Source organism: Euprymna scolopes, chromosome 13, assembly GCF_053919585.1.
Source record: "Euprymna scolopes isolate OS-2025 chromosome 13, ASM5391958v1, whole genome shotgun sequence".
Classification (NCBI taxonomy): domain Eukaryota; kingdom Metazoa; phylum Mollusca; class Cephalopoda; order Sepiida; family Sepiolidae; genus Euprymna; species Euprymna scolopes.
Window position 1 is genome coordinate 104,204,040 of NC_136494.1, and position 21,535 is coordinate 104,225,574.

General features: G+C 32.2%; 1 protein-coding gene across 2 annotated transcripts in view; it reads right to left on the reverse strand.

The window, feature by feature from the left end:
* LOC145292132 (sorting nexin-12-like) overlaps positions 1 to 21,261 on the reverse strand; it is a 53,950-nt gene extending 32,689 nt beyond the window's left edge. The window contains exons 1-2 of one of the 2 annotated variants that reach the window (XM_080138239.1): positions 21,043 to 21,261; positions 6,792 to 6,887 (exon numbers count right to left, since the gene is read on the reverse strand). In XM_080138239.1, coding sequence (XP_079994365.1) covers positions 6,792 to 6,887; positions 21,043 to 21,195 — 249 coding nt within the window. In that variant the 5' untranslated portion in view covers positions 21,196 to 21,261. Of the gene's footprint in view, positions 1 to 6,791; positions 6,888 to 19,257; positions 19,478 to 21,042 lie in introns of those variants that run through there. The other variant, XM_080138240.1, reaches the window with a different exon arrangement.
* Positions 21,262 to 21,535: the final 274 nt, after the last annotated feature.

Sequence of the window (21,535 nt, forward strand, 5' to 3'; positions counted from 1 at the left end):
ACATCAGTTTGAACAGTTTGTAAAAAAGCTTTTTTTCTCCAAATTAATTTGCAATATTACTATAATTAAAAGTTTAGATTTACAATTTTTTTTATGCACTAGATGCTTTAAAATCTCTACTTCCCACCTCTAACGTGAAAAGGATTATTTCTTTTTTTCTAAATTGAAGAAAAATTATATCAAAAGAAAATTAGTTAAAATATAAAGACTTCATCCTTCTATTTTCCAAAATTTCTTTCCAACAACATCCTGCCTATGGAATAGGATACAGCAACCCTATTTCTTAACCAACTACAGTATGGTTGACTTCAATGTGAACAAACATTTGTTGAGCTGATGATCTCTAATCCTTATTCTTGAGTGAGCCCCTTTGCTTTAAGTGGTGAACTCCTAGTAAAAAAAATTTATGAATTTTCTACAAATTATGGGAGTCATACAAGCGATACACCATTAATTTCATATCTATTTTTTTTCTTTAAATTAAAGAAATACAGAATCACAAAACTGCCACCAGTGAGTAAACAAATAATTAACAAAATATTTCACCATGAAAATGTTTTTACGCTTATGGCTGCTATATTTTAAGGTACATGTTTAGGAAACCACACTTAATGCAAACAATAGTTAAAAAGGTTTGAAACAAAAGTATGTTTGTTGTGTAACAGAAATTTGATTTTTTTACGTATAAATTTGGGAAGTTTTAAAATGGTTTGACATTTTTAATTTTACAAGAAAATGAATATTTTTTGCCAATTCTTTTTTTCAGATGTAACTAAAATTCAACCTAAAAGCATACTGAACTTTGCTAAATTAATGCAAATATGGAAAAAAAACAGAAAAAAAATGAAAGTCTTGGCAATTGTTTGAAATACTGAATACTGTGAAATGGTCAGATGAAAATTTAGGTTAACCATGAACTGAATTGAATCTATGCCTTTAAAACTTTGTTTTAGAAACAATTTTTACAGATTTAATTGATCTGAGTACAAAAAAAAATTTTAATTTTGCAAAAAGGGGGAATCATTAATGGCTAGCAATCGTTTTTCTTAGAACCTTTTTATTAAAATATTTCTGTTTATTATTGATAATACATAATAAACATTAAAAAAAAAAAAAAAAAAAAAAAAACTAAATTGGCACTCAGACTGCATAGCTCCAAGATTCAAAAGTAAAATTTTTTTTACTAATATAAGAATTAAATTTGAATAATCATAAGAAAATTAAACTTTAAAATTAAGTGATGTACTAAGTGGTTCAGTTTCTAGCTTCTTACTATGGAAAATGGTTTCAAATCCTGCTTGAAAATGGAAATTTAGAAAATTTTTCTTGGATGGTGGTACAGACAAAACAAGCAATACACTGACAAAGTTTTTTTACATTATAAAAAATAAAGTAAAAATTTATTGATCATTTTTTTTTTTTTGTATTTTTTTATAAACTAAGGTCTAGTTAAAAAATACAAAAAAAAACAAACAAAAAAAAACAACAAGTTAATGCACCAATTGATTGTGCAGATTAAAAATCTTTTTTCAAAAGATTTTAAAAACATTTTTAAAATTATTTCAATAGAGAAATTAAATACTAGAAACAAGATTAAATTTACAATGTAATCCTCTACCTTTCTGTCAGAGTGGCGTAGACATATTGGTGGGCTGCTAAGAACCTGGACAATCATAATCTAGAAGGACATGACCAAGTTTTCAAGTGCATGGTCTTTGACAGCGAAATCACAATTGGTTAATCATCCCGTGACCTTGCTCGGGATCACCATGCATGGGCTGCCATGATTCAAATAGTGCAGGCCAGGGAAAAAGTTGGCTCAACAAAACTAAGGCAAATATCTTGGCAACAACAGTACAGACTACTTTTTAAAATTGATTTTCTTTTTACAAGAAACAAACTGAAGTTGGAAAATCTTTAGATGTAAAGATGGAACAAAGTTTCTTTCTTAGAAATGCATGTCTGCGGAACTCTTCCGTTTGCCTGCTTTCCAGCTAACTACAATATGGTTGTTAGCAAGTTCAACGTAAACAAGTCCTTGATGAGCCGTGCCACTTAAGTTAACAAATTTACTGAATTTCCATTACTAATGATTACTATATTGTCCAATTGACTACTGTACACACTTTAACTCTTATCCTCGAGTGGGACTTGAAAAGTGGTGATGCCTATGTAAAAAACAAAAAAAAAAAAAAAAACGACAAACGGGTGTTCATTTGAACAGAAGGAATGTGACAAAATCTTTTCTGCTCCTCTGGCTGCATCAAGTGCTGAGGTTGACTAACATCACCTTGAGTATCCATTTGCTATTAAGTCACATAGGTGTCTGGATGCATGCAATACCTTCCACTACAGGGATCCGACAACAAAACTAGAAATTTGCCAACAATATAAACATTTTGAACATTGTGATAAACTTGACAATCCTTTGCCGCTTGAGTGCCTGACAGATACCATGTCACAGTGACATTTGAAGAGCTTTAGATGTTACCAGGGATAGTCACGTTGAAATCTGTCAGTTTGAAAAGAGACCAGAGAGAATTATGGTATTTCCTTTCAAATGTTGGGGGGAGGGGAATAAATAAATTTAAAAAATAATCACAAACTGGGACATCATGCGTTTCAATTACTTTTTCATCTATAATATAGTCACCTTTATTAACTCCAGATCTTTCACTAGTGGTACAGATGATCACAATTTTATCTATCTTTATGTCAAGCATTTTGCATCCAAAGATGGTGATATTGTTAAATCACTAGTCTGAAGACAGAAGGATTTCATATAAAAAGTTGTATTTTCATCTAAAACTAACAAAAATGCACTCAAACTTTGTATATTCAAATTCAGCATGACCGAAACTAATTACAATCAAATTGAAAACATATTGGTTCATCAGTAATCGTTAAGGATCAAATTAGTGTGTATGCAGGAGTTAAAAATATATATATATATATATATATATATATATATATATATATATAAAATCTAAGACTATTTATCAAAAAATTCTTAGGGATATTAACCAAGTTTAACATTGCAGACTTAGTGCTTGCATAAGCCAACTTACCATTGAAAAATTTACAATTACAAAAGGACATGATGAAAAATAAATAAATAAAAGCACATGATGAAAAATAAAACCTTAACTTATAGAAAATGTGGGGGAGTGGGGGACATCAGTTGTTTACCATGTTTTGGAAATATATATATATATATATATATATATATATATATATATATACTAGCATGGGTGCCCGGCGTTGCCCGGGTGTTTGGAGGTATATGCTGAGCAAAAAAAAGGTCAATTTTTTTAAACTTTGATCCCGATTATGACCCCTTTAAAATTTATTGTTTTGGGCTCAAATCAAGTTATTAAGTTAGATCCATGTCCAAGGAATCTTTATCTAAAATTTCAAGTGTTTAGACCCAAAATTGTCGGAGTTTGGTAGAGTTCTCAAAAGGTCAAATCATTGAACTTTGACTCCTTAACAGCCAAATTTCTGGCCGAAAACCGATCACATAGATTTTCCCAAGTCTCAGTACCCTGTATATCAAATTTTAAGTCTGTAGACTGAAAATTGACAGAGTTATTACGTAGGAAAGCAAGCAAGCACGCGTACACTTATAGATATATATATAGATAGATATAATTGCTAAATGTAAGAACAGTGAAACTAGGTCAAAATCAGCTGTTGATGACCTATATTTAACAAAATGTCAAAATTAGCGCATATAGAAGAGAAAGAGAAGAGCCTTCAATATTCTTATCCAAGATTCTAGGGAATGCTAAATACCCCCCCCTTAGCTTGATATAAGAGAACCGTTACATGTTTACATGAGAAAGTTAAGCAATTCAAATGTATTGAATAAATTGATACATACTTTTTAGGAGGGGGGGTACAATTTTTTTTTTTTTTTTTTAAATGAATAATAAAAAGTTATTCATAATCAGCTCAAAATAAAAATGCATTAGTTTTATGGCTTTATTTCATTCCAATTGTGAACAGCTGTACATTTCAGCTGTTAATTAAAATTACTAATTGTATTTGATTACAAAGGAATTATCCTAAAACTAAAATAAATTCTCACTAAAAGTACACTTATACACCCCCTCAAAAATCTAATAATCAAAATTAGAAACTAAAATTGCATTAAGCTGATAACACTGCAAAAGCTCAAGAGTCAAATTATCCAAAAATCAAACAAGGTAATGTTTATTTAAGGTTTCTAAATTTGTAACAGCAAAAACGTTACACTAACAGCAATCATTCATATATTAGAAAAAAAATGGGGCAGAAAATATTTAGATATTTAGTTTTACATTTAAAATGTGAAATTTTGATGCAGTAAAATGACATTTAAATAAGAAAATTTAAAGTCACAAAGTTAGAAATAAGTAGGGCTGTGGAGTCTAAGTTAAGAGTCAGATTTTTAGATTTTAGTTGTCATTAAAATTGGCCAACTCAGACTTTTTCCACACCAATTTAAAAAAAGGCATTTTGGGCTCTTTGAAAACTAAAGTTTTCCTCAAAAATGTGGCTCAGTTTTCTGTACATAATTTCATGCCAAATTTGTGAAAAATTAATCTTTGAGATTATATATAATATACACACTTCAATTTTTTTTTAAGCATGGTAAATATATTTTTGTTCTTTTTTCTTTTCTCATGGGGGAGGGGGGTCCAAATAATGGTGACATCTATAATTTCACATTTGGTTGATAAAGAGGATAGAATTTTCAGAGGTTTTTGGTCCTCCGAGTTATCAGAGAGGGACCTATGTTTTCAGTGGCATCCGTGCATCCAGACTATTGCCAGATAACCGTCCATTAGTTCCTTCCTGAAATTTTGCCACAAATTGTATTTCATTAAATAGATGTGCACAGTAAAAATAAATTTTTTAGCAAAAAATTCCCGTTGCGTTCCCAGGGGCTCAAAAGAGGTCAAAACAGCCCCAAAATGGCCAAAAAATGACTTTACCCCATAACTTTTGATCCATCCATTAAATTTTTCTGAAAGTCGGCCAAAATGTGGATCCCATTGTTCTTAATATAAATCCAGTATGGGTGACCCTGGCAAAATTTTGGTTTGCATCCCCACGGATTTTTAGTACTAAAAACTTTTTGTGGCTCTTTTTTCATATTTCTCAACAGAAACCTGATATGTATGTCTATATCATGGTTTTCCATAGTGCTGAAGTCAAATATACATGTCTTAAGGCATGAAACTGCACTGTTTGTCCATTTTCACTGGGATTCAGCATTCCGATGAGCTCAAAAGGGGGTTACAAATGCACCAAAATTGAAAAAAAAAAAAATAAATAAAATAAAAAGACTTTACCCCATAACTTTTGCCCCATCCATTAGATTTTTCTGAAACTTAGCGAAAAGTGAAGGCAACGTTGGCCGTTCACACTTCTCATATTCATCATTTCTTCACTATTTTTTGTGGCGTCATCTCACATGCAGCACCATATGGTGACCACGCACGCGGCTTGTTTTTCCTTGTTCCTGATGTTTCATTAAAGATTTATTGACCCATACTAACAAGGCCAAAGTCTACCAGAAGTAAAAACATAAGCTATCTTATAATATGTTACAGGTTTAAAAAAAAAAAAAAAAAAAAAATTATATACTAGCTGAAATACTCATTTGTACCAAATTACATGAAATACAGGGTGGAACAATAAAATTACCGCCCTAGAAAAGACGACATGATTCCACTTCCATTTGATTAAAACCAGTTTTCTTTTTTTTGTTGCAGACCATCTACTAGTTGGTCAGTTGTGTAAAAATACCAAAAACGATAGGAGCCTTCTATCATATTTGAAAGGGACACAAAATTCAACGAGCGAGATCGGAGATGTGCTGCTGTACAACTCATGCTCTTTACCAATCCAAATTATGATAACACGACCATTGCTAGCACCCTCAAAATGCATCACTGGATTGCCATGAATAAAGGGACATGCCCAGGGTGATGAAACAAAGTTTCCGGGCATGGTTATGGTTTTTGGTGTGGTTTTAAGTGAGGGCCACATCATGCTACTTTACATCTTCAAAGTTGGCTTGAAATTCAACATTAAAGTGTACCTGGGTGTACTGAAGAGTGTGGTGATCGTCTGATGCTATCAGGTGGCCGCTGGCAGACCTTGGGTGTGGCAGGAGGACTTGGCACTGGCCCACAAATCCAAAGAGACCCAGGCTTGGCTTCAGAAGGAGTGCTATGACTGTACTCTTCTCTCACTGCCTCCCTCGACCTGAACTACTTCGTTTGATCATACATCAAGAACATCACCAACATGACCTCCTACAATACTTAAGTCAGCCTGATAGCCGCCATCTGCAAAGCTCGTGCTAGCGCTTGTGGAAAAGGTATGTTCCCGGTTCCGGACCCATATAGAGGCGGTGATTGAGGCTGAATAGATGTCAGCTGTACTTTATAATCAAGTCACCTAAATTGCTCTCTCAATGGGAAGCTTACCTAGTACTTTACCCATTACGCCACAGGTCCTTACGAACAATTTTAGTATAATTTTTAGGAATCTTAAAGCTATTCTTATTTTTAGATGTACAATCTTAGCACTATTACTTATTACTACATATTATATATTTCAAGTTAGGCAGAAAGATTTTGGAGTTTGACAAGATACACCTGAAGAAGGTCCGAGATGACATCGGCAAAACATTATGCCAATAACACTCAAGATGAGGACAATAGTCTGAATAATCCAAACATCAAATCTTAAAAAAAAAAACTATTTCCTACTAAAAGAAAAGTATTCCAACTCACCTTGCTATCTCGTTCCAGTTCATTCCTTAACCATTCGAAATCACTGTAACGTCGACGTACACCGGATTCTTTCAACTTAAAAACGGGTAAATTTGTCTGCGTAAAGTAAAAAATTCAAGAGTCATTTTGTTTTCTGATGAATATAAATTGAAAGAAACGATCCTTAATGAAAAGGATGTTTGTAAAGTTTAAAAATATTAACATTGTCAATAACACAGTATTGAAATATAAATATTAACCTCATTTAACAGCTTTAATAATATTCAGAGTTTTGGTTACCGACAATTATAGTGAGGATTAAAAATGGAACCCCCCCCCCAAAAAAAAAACTACATAGTTGCACAAGAGTAACTATAGAGTTTATTTACATATTTATATTGACAAAAATATTAAAAAATGGTTTCTAATAAAACAATTAGTCTTGAACTAATGCTGAATACCTTTATTTTATCCAAAGGATAAACAAAACAAAAAAATATATAGCTTTATTAAAATTGGTAAAGCTCTTGTAAGCATCATTTAAATTAAAATTTAAAAACATTGAATAAACAAAATGTTTTGAAAACAATTTGAAAATATTTTATTAGAATTTTTTTTTTTTTTTACTCGGAAGTAAAATGTCTATCCATTATGCATAAAGACATGTTGGTGACACATGTGGTACTGTAGAACTCTTCAATTGAACTTTTTGAGTGCATGTTCGCACTATGAAAAGCTCTTATAAGCATCATTAAAAGTTTTTAATCATGTTGGTATCAGAAATTAAATATTTCAATTTAAAAAAATAAATAAATTTTTGTTTTAATGAAATATTTGCATCTTAACATGTTTTCAAAACAGTTTAAGTTTATTTTAATCTTACATAGGTAATTTTGTCTGGTTACAATTTTTTTTTTTTTTTTTTAACAAATACTTTGGGGAATTTGTCTCGTGTCAAAATATCAAACTTAAATAACTTTTAGAAATGGGGAATATTGCATTAATAGTAAATAATAAATTCCTAATAAATAAAGCATGTGCCATCAACTCAAATCTGAAACTGAAATCTTCAGTTTGAGGTTCTACCAACCAACCTATTTGGACTTTCTTATAGAACTTAAAAATCATGAAGTTTAATTTTAGCATTTACATCAAAACATGAATTCAAACATAAGCAATAATAAAAAAGTAAATTAATGGATAGATATTATCAATGGAGTTGAAAATTTTAATAATCAAAAGCAATTTTATTTTAAATTAAATGTTAAAAACAATTTCATAATATTAATTTATGAAGATAAATGGATGGAAGAAGCATATTGCCATTTTTTTTTTTATAAAATGCATAACATTATCATCATCATATGTCTTAGCATTAGTTTTACATGCTAGCATATGTTGGACAGCTTCCAGAAATTTACTTTCAAAACAAAATATCTATCCAAGTATTTATCCCTCTTTCTCTTAAGCACATTTCATTTTTATCACCCACCCCCCGGTTCATAAAAAAAAAAAAAAAAAAAAAAAAACGCCTTAATACTATGCACTCTTCCTATTCCTTTTGTCAACCAATCACATTTTTATTTGCACATTAAAAAAAAAAAAAAAAAAAAAAACAGCTCCAAAAATGCCATAAACTTTTAATATACAAATGAGTTTAGAAATAAATAGCAAGAAAATGAATTTACAAAAACATTAAGTTTATCTGATGAAACAGATAAGAGAATTTAAAATATAAAAAGGTGCCCAAAGAGGAATAAAGACCATAAAAATGAAGCCGTAATTACTAAATATGTAGACGTTTCTTAAATATTTGGATAATTAAATCCAAATAAACCTGCAATTTCTCAAGTATTTATAACTTGAGTTGCTCAAATCAATTGTTTTTTTTACGGTTTTAAAATAGTTTTGTTACAGTTTGTTAAAGGAAAATTATGAAATATGCACCTTGTGGTTTTGTCATTTTAAGGTTAGAGTTACAAAGACAAAATGTATCAAGAGGCTTTAGATCTTCAGAAATGGACAGGAACAAAAGCAAGGATGTAATTCCAAGACAAAAATAAAAAAGGCTTTACAAGATGTAACAATGATCATACATCCTAATGTAGAATTATGTCTGTGCCTCCGACTGTGGTTCTTTTTCCTTGGCCGTCAGGGATCTAGTGTAACTGGGGCGCAAGCCAAAATCCATATGCATAATAAAAAACATACATTGTATACAAGCAACTGTTGCATTTACCACTATCAACAAAAACACTGACATTTTATCTGACAAGGATGATCATCTCAACTGGTGGCAGTGAGCAATTCAATTAATTTTATCCATCTGTTTCACTTAACATTGATTATAGATTTTAAAATCAATAAATCATAATTATATATTTGAGCAAGATTTGCTTACCTTTTTCTATTTTTTTTTTTTACTAGTATCGGAATTTATACATTAGTCTTCATGAAGACCTATTTTAAATTAATTTCTTTCATATAATTGAAAAAAACAAAAAAAAAAAAAAAAAAAACACACAACTATAAGGAAAGAAGCAGGAATATAAGAATGGATATTCTCACTAGAATTTTGGATCTTGTTTGTCCCGTGGACAACGGATATCATCTAAAACAGTTGGAAGATATAGAAAAGATTCTTTATAACTTCTAAATGGATGATGTCAGAGGGGGGTGTCAAATGACAAAGTAAAAGAATTAAACTTGCTGAATGAGACTTAAATATTTGAATCTTTGTTGTAGGCAACTCTTATAAAGTTTAGCAAGATGAGATACAGAAGACAGAGCTATCAGAGAAACCTTTTGTGACATGTTTTAAAGAACTCTGTTATTGTTCTATGTTCAATTCTCGCCCAGAGCATCCAATTCATAACCCTGAATAGTAAACAGTTTGGACAACTGAAAAATAATTTTAAATTTAAAATCATAGGATTTGTGCACTATCAGGTCAACCAAACTTATTTGATCACTTCATAGTCGATCTGTCATAACATTTTCCTTGAAAAATTTCCCCATCTCAAATGACAATGATTTTATCCCATTGTGATATAGTAATACTTCCTAATGAATCACCACATATCAAAGTTTAAAGCCACTCAAGGATAAGATAGATTCTCGGTTAAATGATTCATATTATTGGAAAATGAATAGAATGGAATAAAATCTTCCTATTGTTTCTTTGAGGAATTTATCATGATCCAAAATAAAAATAGCCTTACATGTAAATGAGCCTAAGAAATCAAGTCCATACATGAAACTTAGAATTTTGATAAAGTGGCAATCCACTTTTTACCATCCAGTCATGTAAATCAAAAATTTAAACGTGTACTTGTCAATGAATGAACAAAAATTAATCAAAAGGAAAACTAAACCCTGATATTCTGATCATGTAAATACAAAGTTTCAATGGGCATTTCTAACAAAGCTATGATTATATAACCTATTCTGCTGACTTATTACTTCTATTGAGAAATTTTAGTCTACTGTTTTTAGTTGTAAGCTATTTTAGTTTTAAAAGCAAAGAGAAATGTTGGTAGTATTAGGCAATATCAAGCCAAAGACGCTTTGAATTGTAGCAGCTTACAGATAAAGACTAGAGTTCCCTGTTGGTGAGCAAATTCATAGAAGTCTTGAATTGTAAAAGTTTGCAGACTAAGAGCAAAATTCCTTAGTGTGTGGACATGAAAAATTATCTGCTGGAATTCTAAAAGATCCATATGTCTTTATGGAGTGATTCCGGTTTCTAGGAGAGCAAGGCACCTTTTGATTGGTCAGCTCTTTATCACCCCCTATTTACAAATAGAACCTTTCAATTTTTTGTAATCATACCCTCATTTATAGCCAAATATTGCAACACTTATTTCTTAAAAAAAAAAAAAAAAAAAAGGAGGGAATCAAATTTAGTAAGCCCCCCCCCCCTCAATGGCTTACTTAAAAACATATCTTTAAGCATTTGCTTTCTAAGGACAAATAAAATAGACATACTACTATAGTGGGGGCAGGTTGACGCCTGACTTAGCCCAGTCGTAAAATACGCTTAAATGATATTTTAATTTGTCCAGATTTTTTAGATATTAGAGATGTGATTTAAAAAAAAAAAAAAAAAAAAACATTTGGGTGCCATCAGCTAGAATCGAAACCGAAATTAAAACTATCATTCAAAGCTAGTGACGTGACCACTAACGACATAACATGTATATGAACTGATTAAAAATAAACTAAGATGAATGTACAAAATGTATAACGATTCTTTCAATTTTGATCTTTTTTGACCCCTTAAAAACTATCTTTACTGGCTAAAGACCTATAAAAAAACAGGCCATAAAAAATCCAATAATTTGAGGCCCCTAGCGCCACTCTGCAACTTTTAGTTTCAGAAGAGAGCGTTTAAAAATATGCAGATATAGGGAACTTTATAAAAAAATATTTAAAATGTTTTTATTTTGCACTAACATTTTTAATTTCAGTAAATAACCTATTAACAGTAAATCGAAAAAAAAAAAAAAAAAAAAAAAAAAAAAAAAAAATGTTCTAGTCACAGAGGTGAGAAACATAAGTGGTCACAATTTTAGAGATTTAAAGTACTTTATTTCATAGAATTTTTTTTTTTTTTTAGTGCAACACATTTTTCTTCATAAATCTATGAATACAGAATAACATTTCAAATCCATCTATATTTTCTGGAAAATTAAACCCATTTTGCATAATTATAGTCTTCATAGGTTGAGTGGAAATGTCGCATTTGAGGAAGTGACCCACCTTCTTCGATATTTGCCCAAAATGTTTTGATTGGAAATTTAGAGAAATTTGGTTTATCTAAGCTAGAGCTATTTTTTTTTCTTGTAAGAAGCTACTGTAATAAGTTGTATTATAATGAGGTGTCAACACAGCAAATTAATGGAGACAACTAGACTAAGGAGTCAAACGAGCTGGAACAAAGAAAGTAGGAATAGATCAGACAACACGTCATAATAGTACTTATAGAAATGACCGACACTAGCAGCATCACCTCTGAAAGAGACTGCAGAAAGGTTAAGGTCAATCAAATTATAGCACCTTATTAAAAAAAAAAAAAAAAAAAAAAAAAAAAAAAAAAAAAAGACAAAGAATCACCAGTTAAAACGACAGTACTCCATATATTTGTGCTTTTTAAACATTTGATGTACAATTTCTTTTCAATATTCTTAGTTTTGATTGCAAAGAAAACAAAATGGGTATTATTGCAATGGTGCTCACTAGTTGGGTTAAGCCGGCTTTTTCTGTGGCCTGTACATCTCAAACCATTGTAACCCATACATTCTGGTCTTGAGCAAAGTCAGATGGTTAACCTATCATGTTTTCACCATCAAAGACTGACCACTTGTATCCCAGAGAGCTCAGCCACATCCTTCCTAATGGTTAACACTGACATTCTAACCGGATTTTTGTTTGGATGATGCAAGTGTAACATTAGGGACCCTTAGGTGGTGATTGTTAGCTAGTGTGAATTTTGACACGAGTCACAGAGTGCATGATAACCCAGATTTGAAGAACCGAATCATTCTCAGGGTTGAATGAAAGATGGGCAACAAAGTTGACGAGGGGGGGAGGGGGGAACAGATCAAACGATAGAGAAAATAGAGTTGACAAATAGAGAAAATGGTGACAAACAACGTCACCTTTTCAAGCTGAGAGAAATAAAGGTTTTCAGATTAGTCTCTCCATGGAAGCCATACGAAAGAGACTGTCAATAATGTAGAAAACTCAATAATCTAAGTAAAGTGATACCTCAAGGTCTATGTGTGTGTGTATATGTGCGTGTGCATGTATATGTGCGTGTACCCAAAATTGGCAGAGGAGTTTGGTAGAGTTCTCAAAGGTCAAATCATTGAACCTTGACCCCTTAACAGCCAAATTTCTGGCTGAAAATGGATTACAAAGATTTTCCCAAATCTCAATACTCTGTATATCAAATTTCGAGTCTAGACTGAAAATTGACGGAATTATTGTGTAGGGAAATGTACACAGACTGACACGTTCACAGATATATACATTAGTTGCTTAGGTTTTTAAAGCAAAATTTACCTAACATAACAAATTAATTACTCCAGGAAATACCAGGTAGCTAGTTAATAAAATTCACAACGCTTTCAGCCATCAAACTATATTTGATACAAATCTGATTTGTTAAAGTTTTAGCCATAAATATCTAAGTCTTCATTTTATTGCCGTTCAAGGATACAGAAAAACTTTGGAAATTCTCATTAGGACTGATCCTGAATGAACTTCATATTCACTAGACCATAACCCTTTCTATACACATCTTTATCTGTGGATTTATTTCCAAGATAAATATCAAAGCAGTATGTAGACTATTGCTGAACTGAAGAGGGTCATCACAGCTAAGATCACTTGTATTCAGGTATGCAACATTTCAAGCATATCATTGAACAACAATAAACCAAAAACTGTTGGACATGACCAAAACATAAGCAAATCCGTTCCACGAGTCACTTAGGTCAATTCCTGATGCATTTTCAGAAATTATGTGTTTCATTCTTTCAAATTTTCTTTCTAAACAGCCATTTGCAGTAGAAATTAGAGGTAATTTCACTCATGCTAACATACTCCCACATACCTGAATGCCAGAGACATTTGTTCATGGGATTATGTCTTTTTTTTTTTTTTTTAAATAAAGTTAAAGACAAAGTTGTTTTTAATGTGTGGAACATTCAACTTCTAAAAAAAATGTGGTGATAATGTTTGTGAGAATAATATCCAAAGACAGAACAAATAATACACAAAATGCAAAACGTACATTTTTATAAATTAAGCACAAGTCCATTAAAAGGATAGAAAGTTTGGTGTTCCCTTGTCTATCCCATTAACTAGATGGGAATTACCTATTCGTATAAGCATTATTGAAATAATGCTTGTACAAATTTGTCTATGTTCATTTCAGCAATCACCAGAATACCATATTTACTCCATGGGCTATATTAAAAGGTCATCCATGGTTTAAAATAAATTTTATTTACAAATTGAATAATGAGAGCAGGAAAAGACTAAATACAAAGAAAAACAAAACAAAAAAATCAAAGGCAAATTAGTAAGACCATACCAACACTTTTTGAAATTTTTTTTTCAGTTTATTTAAAAACAAAAAATTTATCTGACCTGAAGTGGAAATTAAGAGAAGAAATAAAATAGGAGCATAGTCTTAAAGTAAATGTGATCTTCCAATATAAATATGATTTGCTAAAATCAAGAAAAAATAAATAAAATAAACAAAAACCAGAAATAGGCAACTTGAAGGATCTTTGATAAAAAATATTGGGGGGGGGGGGCTTAACCGGGCCGAGATCCAAAATAATCAAAACCAATATACACCATTCTCAGACAGGGAGCATTATACTCATACCAGACTCTTGAATTCACAGGGTCACAACTTGTACCCACCTTTTGTTGAATTCTATGGAATTCAGTCTTTTTCTATAAGCATCTAATTTTAACCCTAAGCTGATGCTTGAAGAATAAAGTCCGATCTAATGAGAAAAAGATTCAACCCCATACAATCATCTCAGCCAGGATATCAATAAATACCCATTCATTTCTTCCTGATCCACAGCAGATTTACATTGTCCCCACAAAGGGGCCTGGATACAAGATATGGTCGGTAATCCAGCTCCAGAGATGGCATTTTGGTAGGTTATATATAAAGAAAGCATTTCCTGATAGGAATGCTCAAATCGATCGGCAATAAACCAATCTACCTCCTAAAGGAGGGAGTAATGCCTGGGGGGGGGGGGAATCAAACAGAACTGATTTTTTTAATCCAGGATGGGAACCAGAAAGATTTCTTTAATTAGGACAGGCAAAAAAAAGGAATGTTTACAAATAAAATTAAACTTTGGTGTTCATGCACTTATTGTACCATGCTATTTTCACGTTTTACGGTATTTTTTCGTATTAAATTGTTAGTAATAGAAAAGTGTTCGAAAATACAGAATAGTTACAAAGCACCCTCTCATGCTAGGAATGGCTTTATAAATAACATTATTTCAGCACGGTACAATAACTGCAAAGTACCTAAACTTTTTAATCATTGAGGAGGGGGTGAAAACCTAAACTAATACAGTGTTGAGGGTTCATTTTAAAAGGTGAACAAAATATTTTGAAAAAAAAAAAAAAAGTTAGGCCGATGCATTTTTAACTTTGGGAGGGGTAGCAGAACCACACACACATATATAAGGCAAAAGCAGTGCACATTTTTGTATGTCAAGCGAGGCTTTTTCGGGGGAGGGGGGTATTATTTTTTAGAACTGTTTATATACCCCCTTAGATTGAAATATCGATGATTTGTGAAGGGACATCATGTTTAGATTTATTTTTATCGACTTTTATAAAATTTGCGCTCTCCCGTTGTGTTACGTGTTTATTCGGCTTTTTAGTATAAATAAAGTGAAACAGATGGGGTGAAAGTAATTCCTCCACTTCCTAGCCGGGGACATCCAGAAAGCAAATCAGCTTTGATCAATGCGATGAAAACCATCATATCAGAATTGCTATTCATTTGGACACTACCCTTTTTTATGGAGAGCTGGTTTTCCCAACAACTTGGGGGAAACAAAACAAAACCAAAACAACTGCCTCGCAGCAAAAGTTAAGTGCGGGATTTCATTTCCCCTATGACGTGATGTTTGACCTCATTTAAATTTACACACCTGTCACATAACTTTTTAACCATTTAAATTCATCCATTCATTCCGCTGCCTTCGTAACATCGAGGTAAGTTATCCTGCTTTTTTTTTTTTGCTTTTCGCTCAAGGATTTGGGTTCGAGCCTACCAAAACTTTTCCTTTACACCTACAAACACCCGGGCAACACTGGGCACCCCCGCTAGTCTATATATATATGAAAGGCAAAACGGCCGCGCACATTTTTGCACGTCCATGAAAAGCTTTTTTTGCCGGGGTTCTCAGCAAGGTTACTATTTTGGAAAACTTTCCTTATACTTCCTAGATTACAATATCTATGATTCCAGAACAAACGTAGTCCATTTTGATTGACTTAAAAAAAAAAAAAAAAAAAAAAAAAAAAAAAATCCCTGGGTTCGTGTTTGTTTCTCTTTCTCATAAATAAAGCAAAATTGATTGAAGCAAAAGCAAATCAAACTGCCTGGCCTTCATATCAGACAATTGCTATTCATTTGGACACTGCTAGAGCTCCCCTTTTTGTGGGGAGCTGGTTTTCCCCAACATCGTGGGGAAATAAGTACGGGCAGAAAGCTGACAGCTTAATTGGCCTCAAACCGGACATTCATTTCTGCGCCTGCGTGAACTCATTCATTCACTTAACTATCCATATCTGCAAGTCAACTTTTTGAAAAACCACTAAATTTGAACGCTTTACACTTCCTGTGGTGTCATAGCCTAGCGGTAAGATGTCAGCTTTCACTTTTTCTGCCTTTGCGTCACGGGTTTGAGCCTGCCTGCCAACACTTTTGTGCTCAATACCTCCAAACACCCGGGCAATGCCAGGCACCCCCGCTAGTTTTATAGACAATGTAAATAAAGTTATCAAACATGCGTGTTTCTCGCCTATACATAACTTTAAAATACTGAACTTTTTTTTTCACCAACTCGACTATTATTGAAACCCCAAAGCGTAAAACAAGCTTTTTGAACTCATTAAAAAAATAAGATAAATAAAAATTGTATACGACTATCTTTTGCTAAACATTTCACCCAAACAACGCCGGCTATATACTGTAAGAAATACACCCACGATTTTGTTTGGACCTATCACATTGATTTTTGTTATTAACTGCCGAGTCATATTTTTTATGTTTCAGGTCGCCTCAGCTTTTACAAAGACAGCAGGTCGAATGGATGTAAGAAAATTTACTCAAAGCATGTAGCCTCAAAACCCCTTTGTCTGAGACATTCATGTCCTAACATGGAGCGAAATGTTATTTGCAAACACCAATGCCCTTATGTTGGGCGAAATATTGTATTCTTCACACACTTGTGCTCTACGATTGATCAACTTTCTTCATAAGGTCTCTTTGAGACGAATTTAAGGTCTACAACATGACCTACCCTTTATCTACCATTCGGACGGTTATTTACTCTGAACTCCATGATTACTACCGGACTCTCAGCATTCATCCTTGGAAGGCATCACTTAACTCATCGACTTGTTGCAACTATTCTTCGAACAGCAGGGAGTCTTGGATCTTGCAAACGCAAAGATAAACCATGAACTACTACCCTTACAGGTGTTACCAGCTCCGATCGGCAGAAGCTAAAGATGGCACATCTTTTGCAATTTGGATCTTTTTTACTTTAATAAAATTTATGTTGAAGTTTAAAAGTGAGCCTGTTGTAATTTCTGATTGCTTTCTTTCATTCTGCCATGAACAAAGCTGAGGCGAAATAATATCTCACAATACAGCTGTTTTAGTATGTTTTTTTTTTTTTTTTGTTTTTTACATTAGGTCCACCTTCACAATTTTCTTTAAAATGACCTTTCTAGTTTTTCGACTATGCTGAATATGAAAATTACATTTAAATTTTGCAGAGACAAGTAGTTATAGAGATACAAAGACCTGTATTATGCACTGTAATTCTCTGGTGACCATGTTTTTACGCATGATAAACAAATCTACTTCGCAGAGAAGTAGACTTGTTCATTGCGTAAAAAACATGGCAGCAATGGTGCTCGTGAAAACTTTTTTTTTTTTTAGATCAATTAAAAACATCAAAAACAAACTATGTAACACAGAAAAATTAACCACATTTCTTTGTTTTTGAAAACTTTCTCATTTCAAATGTCTAAAAAATTCTTCCGCGATATGACAAGTCACTTTCGTGCACGCATCATGTAAAAATAACATAAACGAAGGCGGTGAGATGGCACAAAGTAGTGCGAGGGTTCAGGGGTTAATACCATGCAAATGGTAAATTTGCGACGGGTTTGAATATTAAATTCGTTGTCAGCGACCCAGAAAACCTATAAAGAACCAAAATTTATTGGTCGGTGTTCTGTTATGGTTAAAGTAAACATTTACCGAAAATTGTGAATGTAAAAAAAAAAAAAAAAAAAAAAAAAAAAAAAAAAAAAATCCCCTTAATTTGATAGAGTAGGTTTATTTTTTAATTTTTTTTTTTTTTTTTCCAGCGGGGAAAAAACCGTTTTTATGAGAGCGCGTTGAAGGCTTGAAATCTTGGATTTTTTCTTAATTTTTGTTTTTAGTTTAGAAACGTCACGGGGAAATAACTCCCGTTATTTCGCCGACACTCCCTCCCCATCTTTAATACTAGCTAACCTTTTGCTCGGTATCATAACAAATTGTTTTTTCGCTGTAAAACAGAAACTACTTGATGAAATTAAGAGAAATGTTTTTTCGGAGAACTTCATTCCATAACGGATACGTACTATTTAAACTTTTTCGATATTTTCATTTTTTAATGTCTTGATTAAACTGTACAAGTATAAACAAACAAACAAAAACATGACTTTTCTAAATTTGTACGTTTTAAAATTAGGGCAGTTTGTTATAAGTCGGAAGAATACAAATATTTAGACTACAAAACTTGTGCGTGAATATATAATTCATAATTAAAAAGTTATCGGGATCATAAAATTAGACAACGCAAAACGTTAGTTTTAATTTCAGGTTATAAATAAATTCAAGTTTGACACGACGGATAAAAAGTTATTTCGTATTAAGAGGGTCACAGAGTCAGAGTCCGTTTTTTTTTTTTCTTTCTTTTTTTGTTCTTTTCCTCTCGATTATTATTAGTTAATATTTAATCAGAGATAAGCACCAAACTATTTTAAACAATTTTAATCCTTAATAGTTTTTCTTCGGGGTGGGGCAAGTTAGTTACCGTGCTAAAATAACGTTATTTAAAAATCCATGACGAGAGGGGGGAGGGTGTTTTGTTATTTTTCTGTACTTTCAAACAATTTAATAAATAAAAAGATTGTAAAACAAAAATACTATTTTAAAAAATGCCATAATGCAGTGCAATTGCATTTAGTACCTAAATAAAATTAGGTCTGTATTTTTCACGTCAATGTAACTTTAAAGTTTGATTAGAATATCTGACACGAAAACGATAATTTCAAAATTCTTTTGGAAATTAAATTTAAAAAAAAAAAAAAAAAAAAAAATGGCAATTTCGTAAATTAACAAAATTTTTTTAAAAAAATACATTCGCTAAAAAAATTTAGAATGGGGGATCAATTTAGTAAAGTACTTCACTAGGCTGAAATATTTAAAAAAAAAAAAAAAAAAGAAGCCATCCTTTGCTAACTATTCAGTACTTTTATCTAACAATTTAATAACCAAAAGATGTCGTAAAAACATTAAATTTAACTTGAAAATCCGAATAAAAAAATAAAATTTTTTAAAAGCGGGCTGTAAATTGTACAAGTACAAAATTTAACGGATATTTTATTTTGGTGAAAATTCACGGGGGACCACCCGAAGACTTACCGTTAAGAAGTTGATTATGAGGAGGTTGAAAAGAAAATGCCTTTCGGAATAAACACCCAACCTCCCCATGTTAAGAACGGCTTTCGGAATAAACACTTTTGCAAGTGTGACAACTACTGTACATTGACTATCTTCAGGTGGTGGCCCACTGGCCCAGTGGAGTGCACTTTCCTCTTTATTTTAAACAGTGTTTCTACATTTACAATTTCATTTTACATTTATTTTGTAGCGTTGTTTTTATTTTATTGGCAACGCTCGGTTTTATCCGGCTGTTAACGTCATGCGCCGGACAAAGCCGAGCAAATGCGGAGTTATGTCTGGTTCGTTAAATGCACAAGTACAAAAAAACAAAAAAACAAACCGGTCAACTGCCTTAAAACGCTAGAATGGCCAGAAATGGGAAATCATTTACATTAAATTTATATATAATGAAACTGATTCCTACTCTAAATTCTAACTCTCCAAATTTTTTACGGGGTTGTTCACACAAGGATACGGGTGTAATTTAACGGAGAGTTAATAATCTTACCAAAATCACGAATTACATCGGACCCTTCGAAATCTAAAATTTTAAACGGTATTTTCTACGACCTGTCCCAGCGTAAACACCAACAACCCCATGTTAAGAAGGGCTTTCGGAATAAGCACCCCCCACGTTAAGAACGGCTTTCGAAGTAGGGGGTTGTTTATTTCAAAAGCCGTTCTTAACATGGGGAGGTTGTGGTGTTTATAATACGCTGGGGCACGTCGTAAAAATTACCTTTTAAATAAATCCTCGTATATTAAAAGACTGGATGTTTTCGAACCTATTTACGCCCAATAATTTTTTTTTTTTAAATACGTTAATAACGATCAGTTGCGGTTTAATTACACATTGATGTAATTAAATGACAAAACGATACGGCAATAAAATTTAAAATAAACTTAAAAGAATAAAAGGCCGAAACAATAATGAAAGTAAAAACTCCCGGGTAACGCCGGTCAAGTATAACCGGTAAATTAACGTATAAGTATATTAACTTAGTTTCCGTAGTCAATAACAAGTTTTTAATAAAACAGATTCAGGAAGGGTCATGATCAGGAGATTAAAGGCAATTTAGATATACTTTTATAGGATGCTATTTCTGTTAGTATTATATAACAGCTATTTTATCATTATTTTTTCATATAAATAATTGTATTTATTCAAGTCAAATAGTAAAAACCCAAAAGGAAAAATTAAAGACAATTACTGTATTTTTAAGTACGACATAAAAACAAATCTGGTCCGCCCCCTTTCGTGAAATAAAACCAGTTTCTAGTTTATTCTGACGAATTCCCCACCCCCCTTGAAAGATAACATGGTTATAACAGGCTATAAAATAAAAAAAATATCTCCATTTTTATTTTTTAACAACACAAAACGGGTGACTTTAAGAAAGTCTTACATATACCATGGAAAGTAATAAGGAAATGATGTATATATTTCGATCCTCCATTTCGTGACCAGGTTATTTCATGATTCGATAAATCGGATATCTACTTTTTTTTAATACTTAAAACGTTTAATTTAATTCACCGAGACAAGATTTTACGAACAAAACGCAGGGTGGGTGGGTTAACCTCTACGTGTATAGATGTACATGTACATGGAAGTAATTTATATAATATATTTCACAGAAAAGGGGAAGAACTAGAAACAAAATTTAGAACGTTTTAGAAATTCTCACAACTCGCTGCTCCTGCTACTAAACTAGATTGAGTAAGAATAAGCGAGAGAGACGAGGAATTCTCGACGTAACTTACCCGCATTCGTACTTCATAATCGGTATATCGTTTTTTGCCGACTCCATGAGTTTGTGGATTACAAACGTCTATCTCCAAAAAGTTGGCCGGCGGAGAATAAGCGTCTTCTAAAGTTTGTTTTTTTGGCTGAATGCGAGCAGTGGCAGCACTCATCCTGGCTGGCAGAACTCCGACTGCTCAAGTTCTGATGACGTCAGGCTTTTCTTGTATACTCAGGGGCACGTAACTCTGACTTAAACTATACACTTCCTATTTAAAGCACCTCACCACCAAAAGAAAAAAAAAAAAAAAGCCATCCAAAGTATCCTCCCCCGCTTTTTGAAAGTTGTCTTTACTTTTGTGCTGGACTTTTTCAAATACTTTTTTTTTATCATTCTGTTTTTTTTTTTTTCTTTTAATTGAAAACATTTTGAAGATATTTTTTTTTTTTACTAAAAAAGTAAAAAAAAAAAACAGTATTTGTTTTTCAGCGACCCATTAACTTGTATAACAG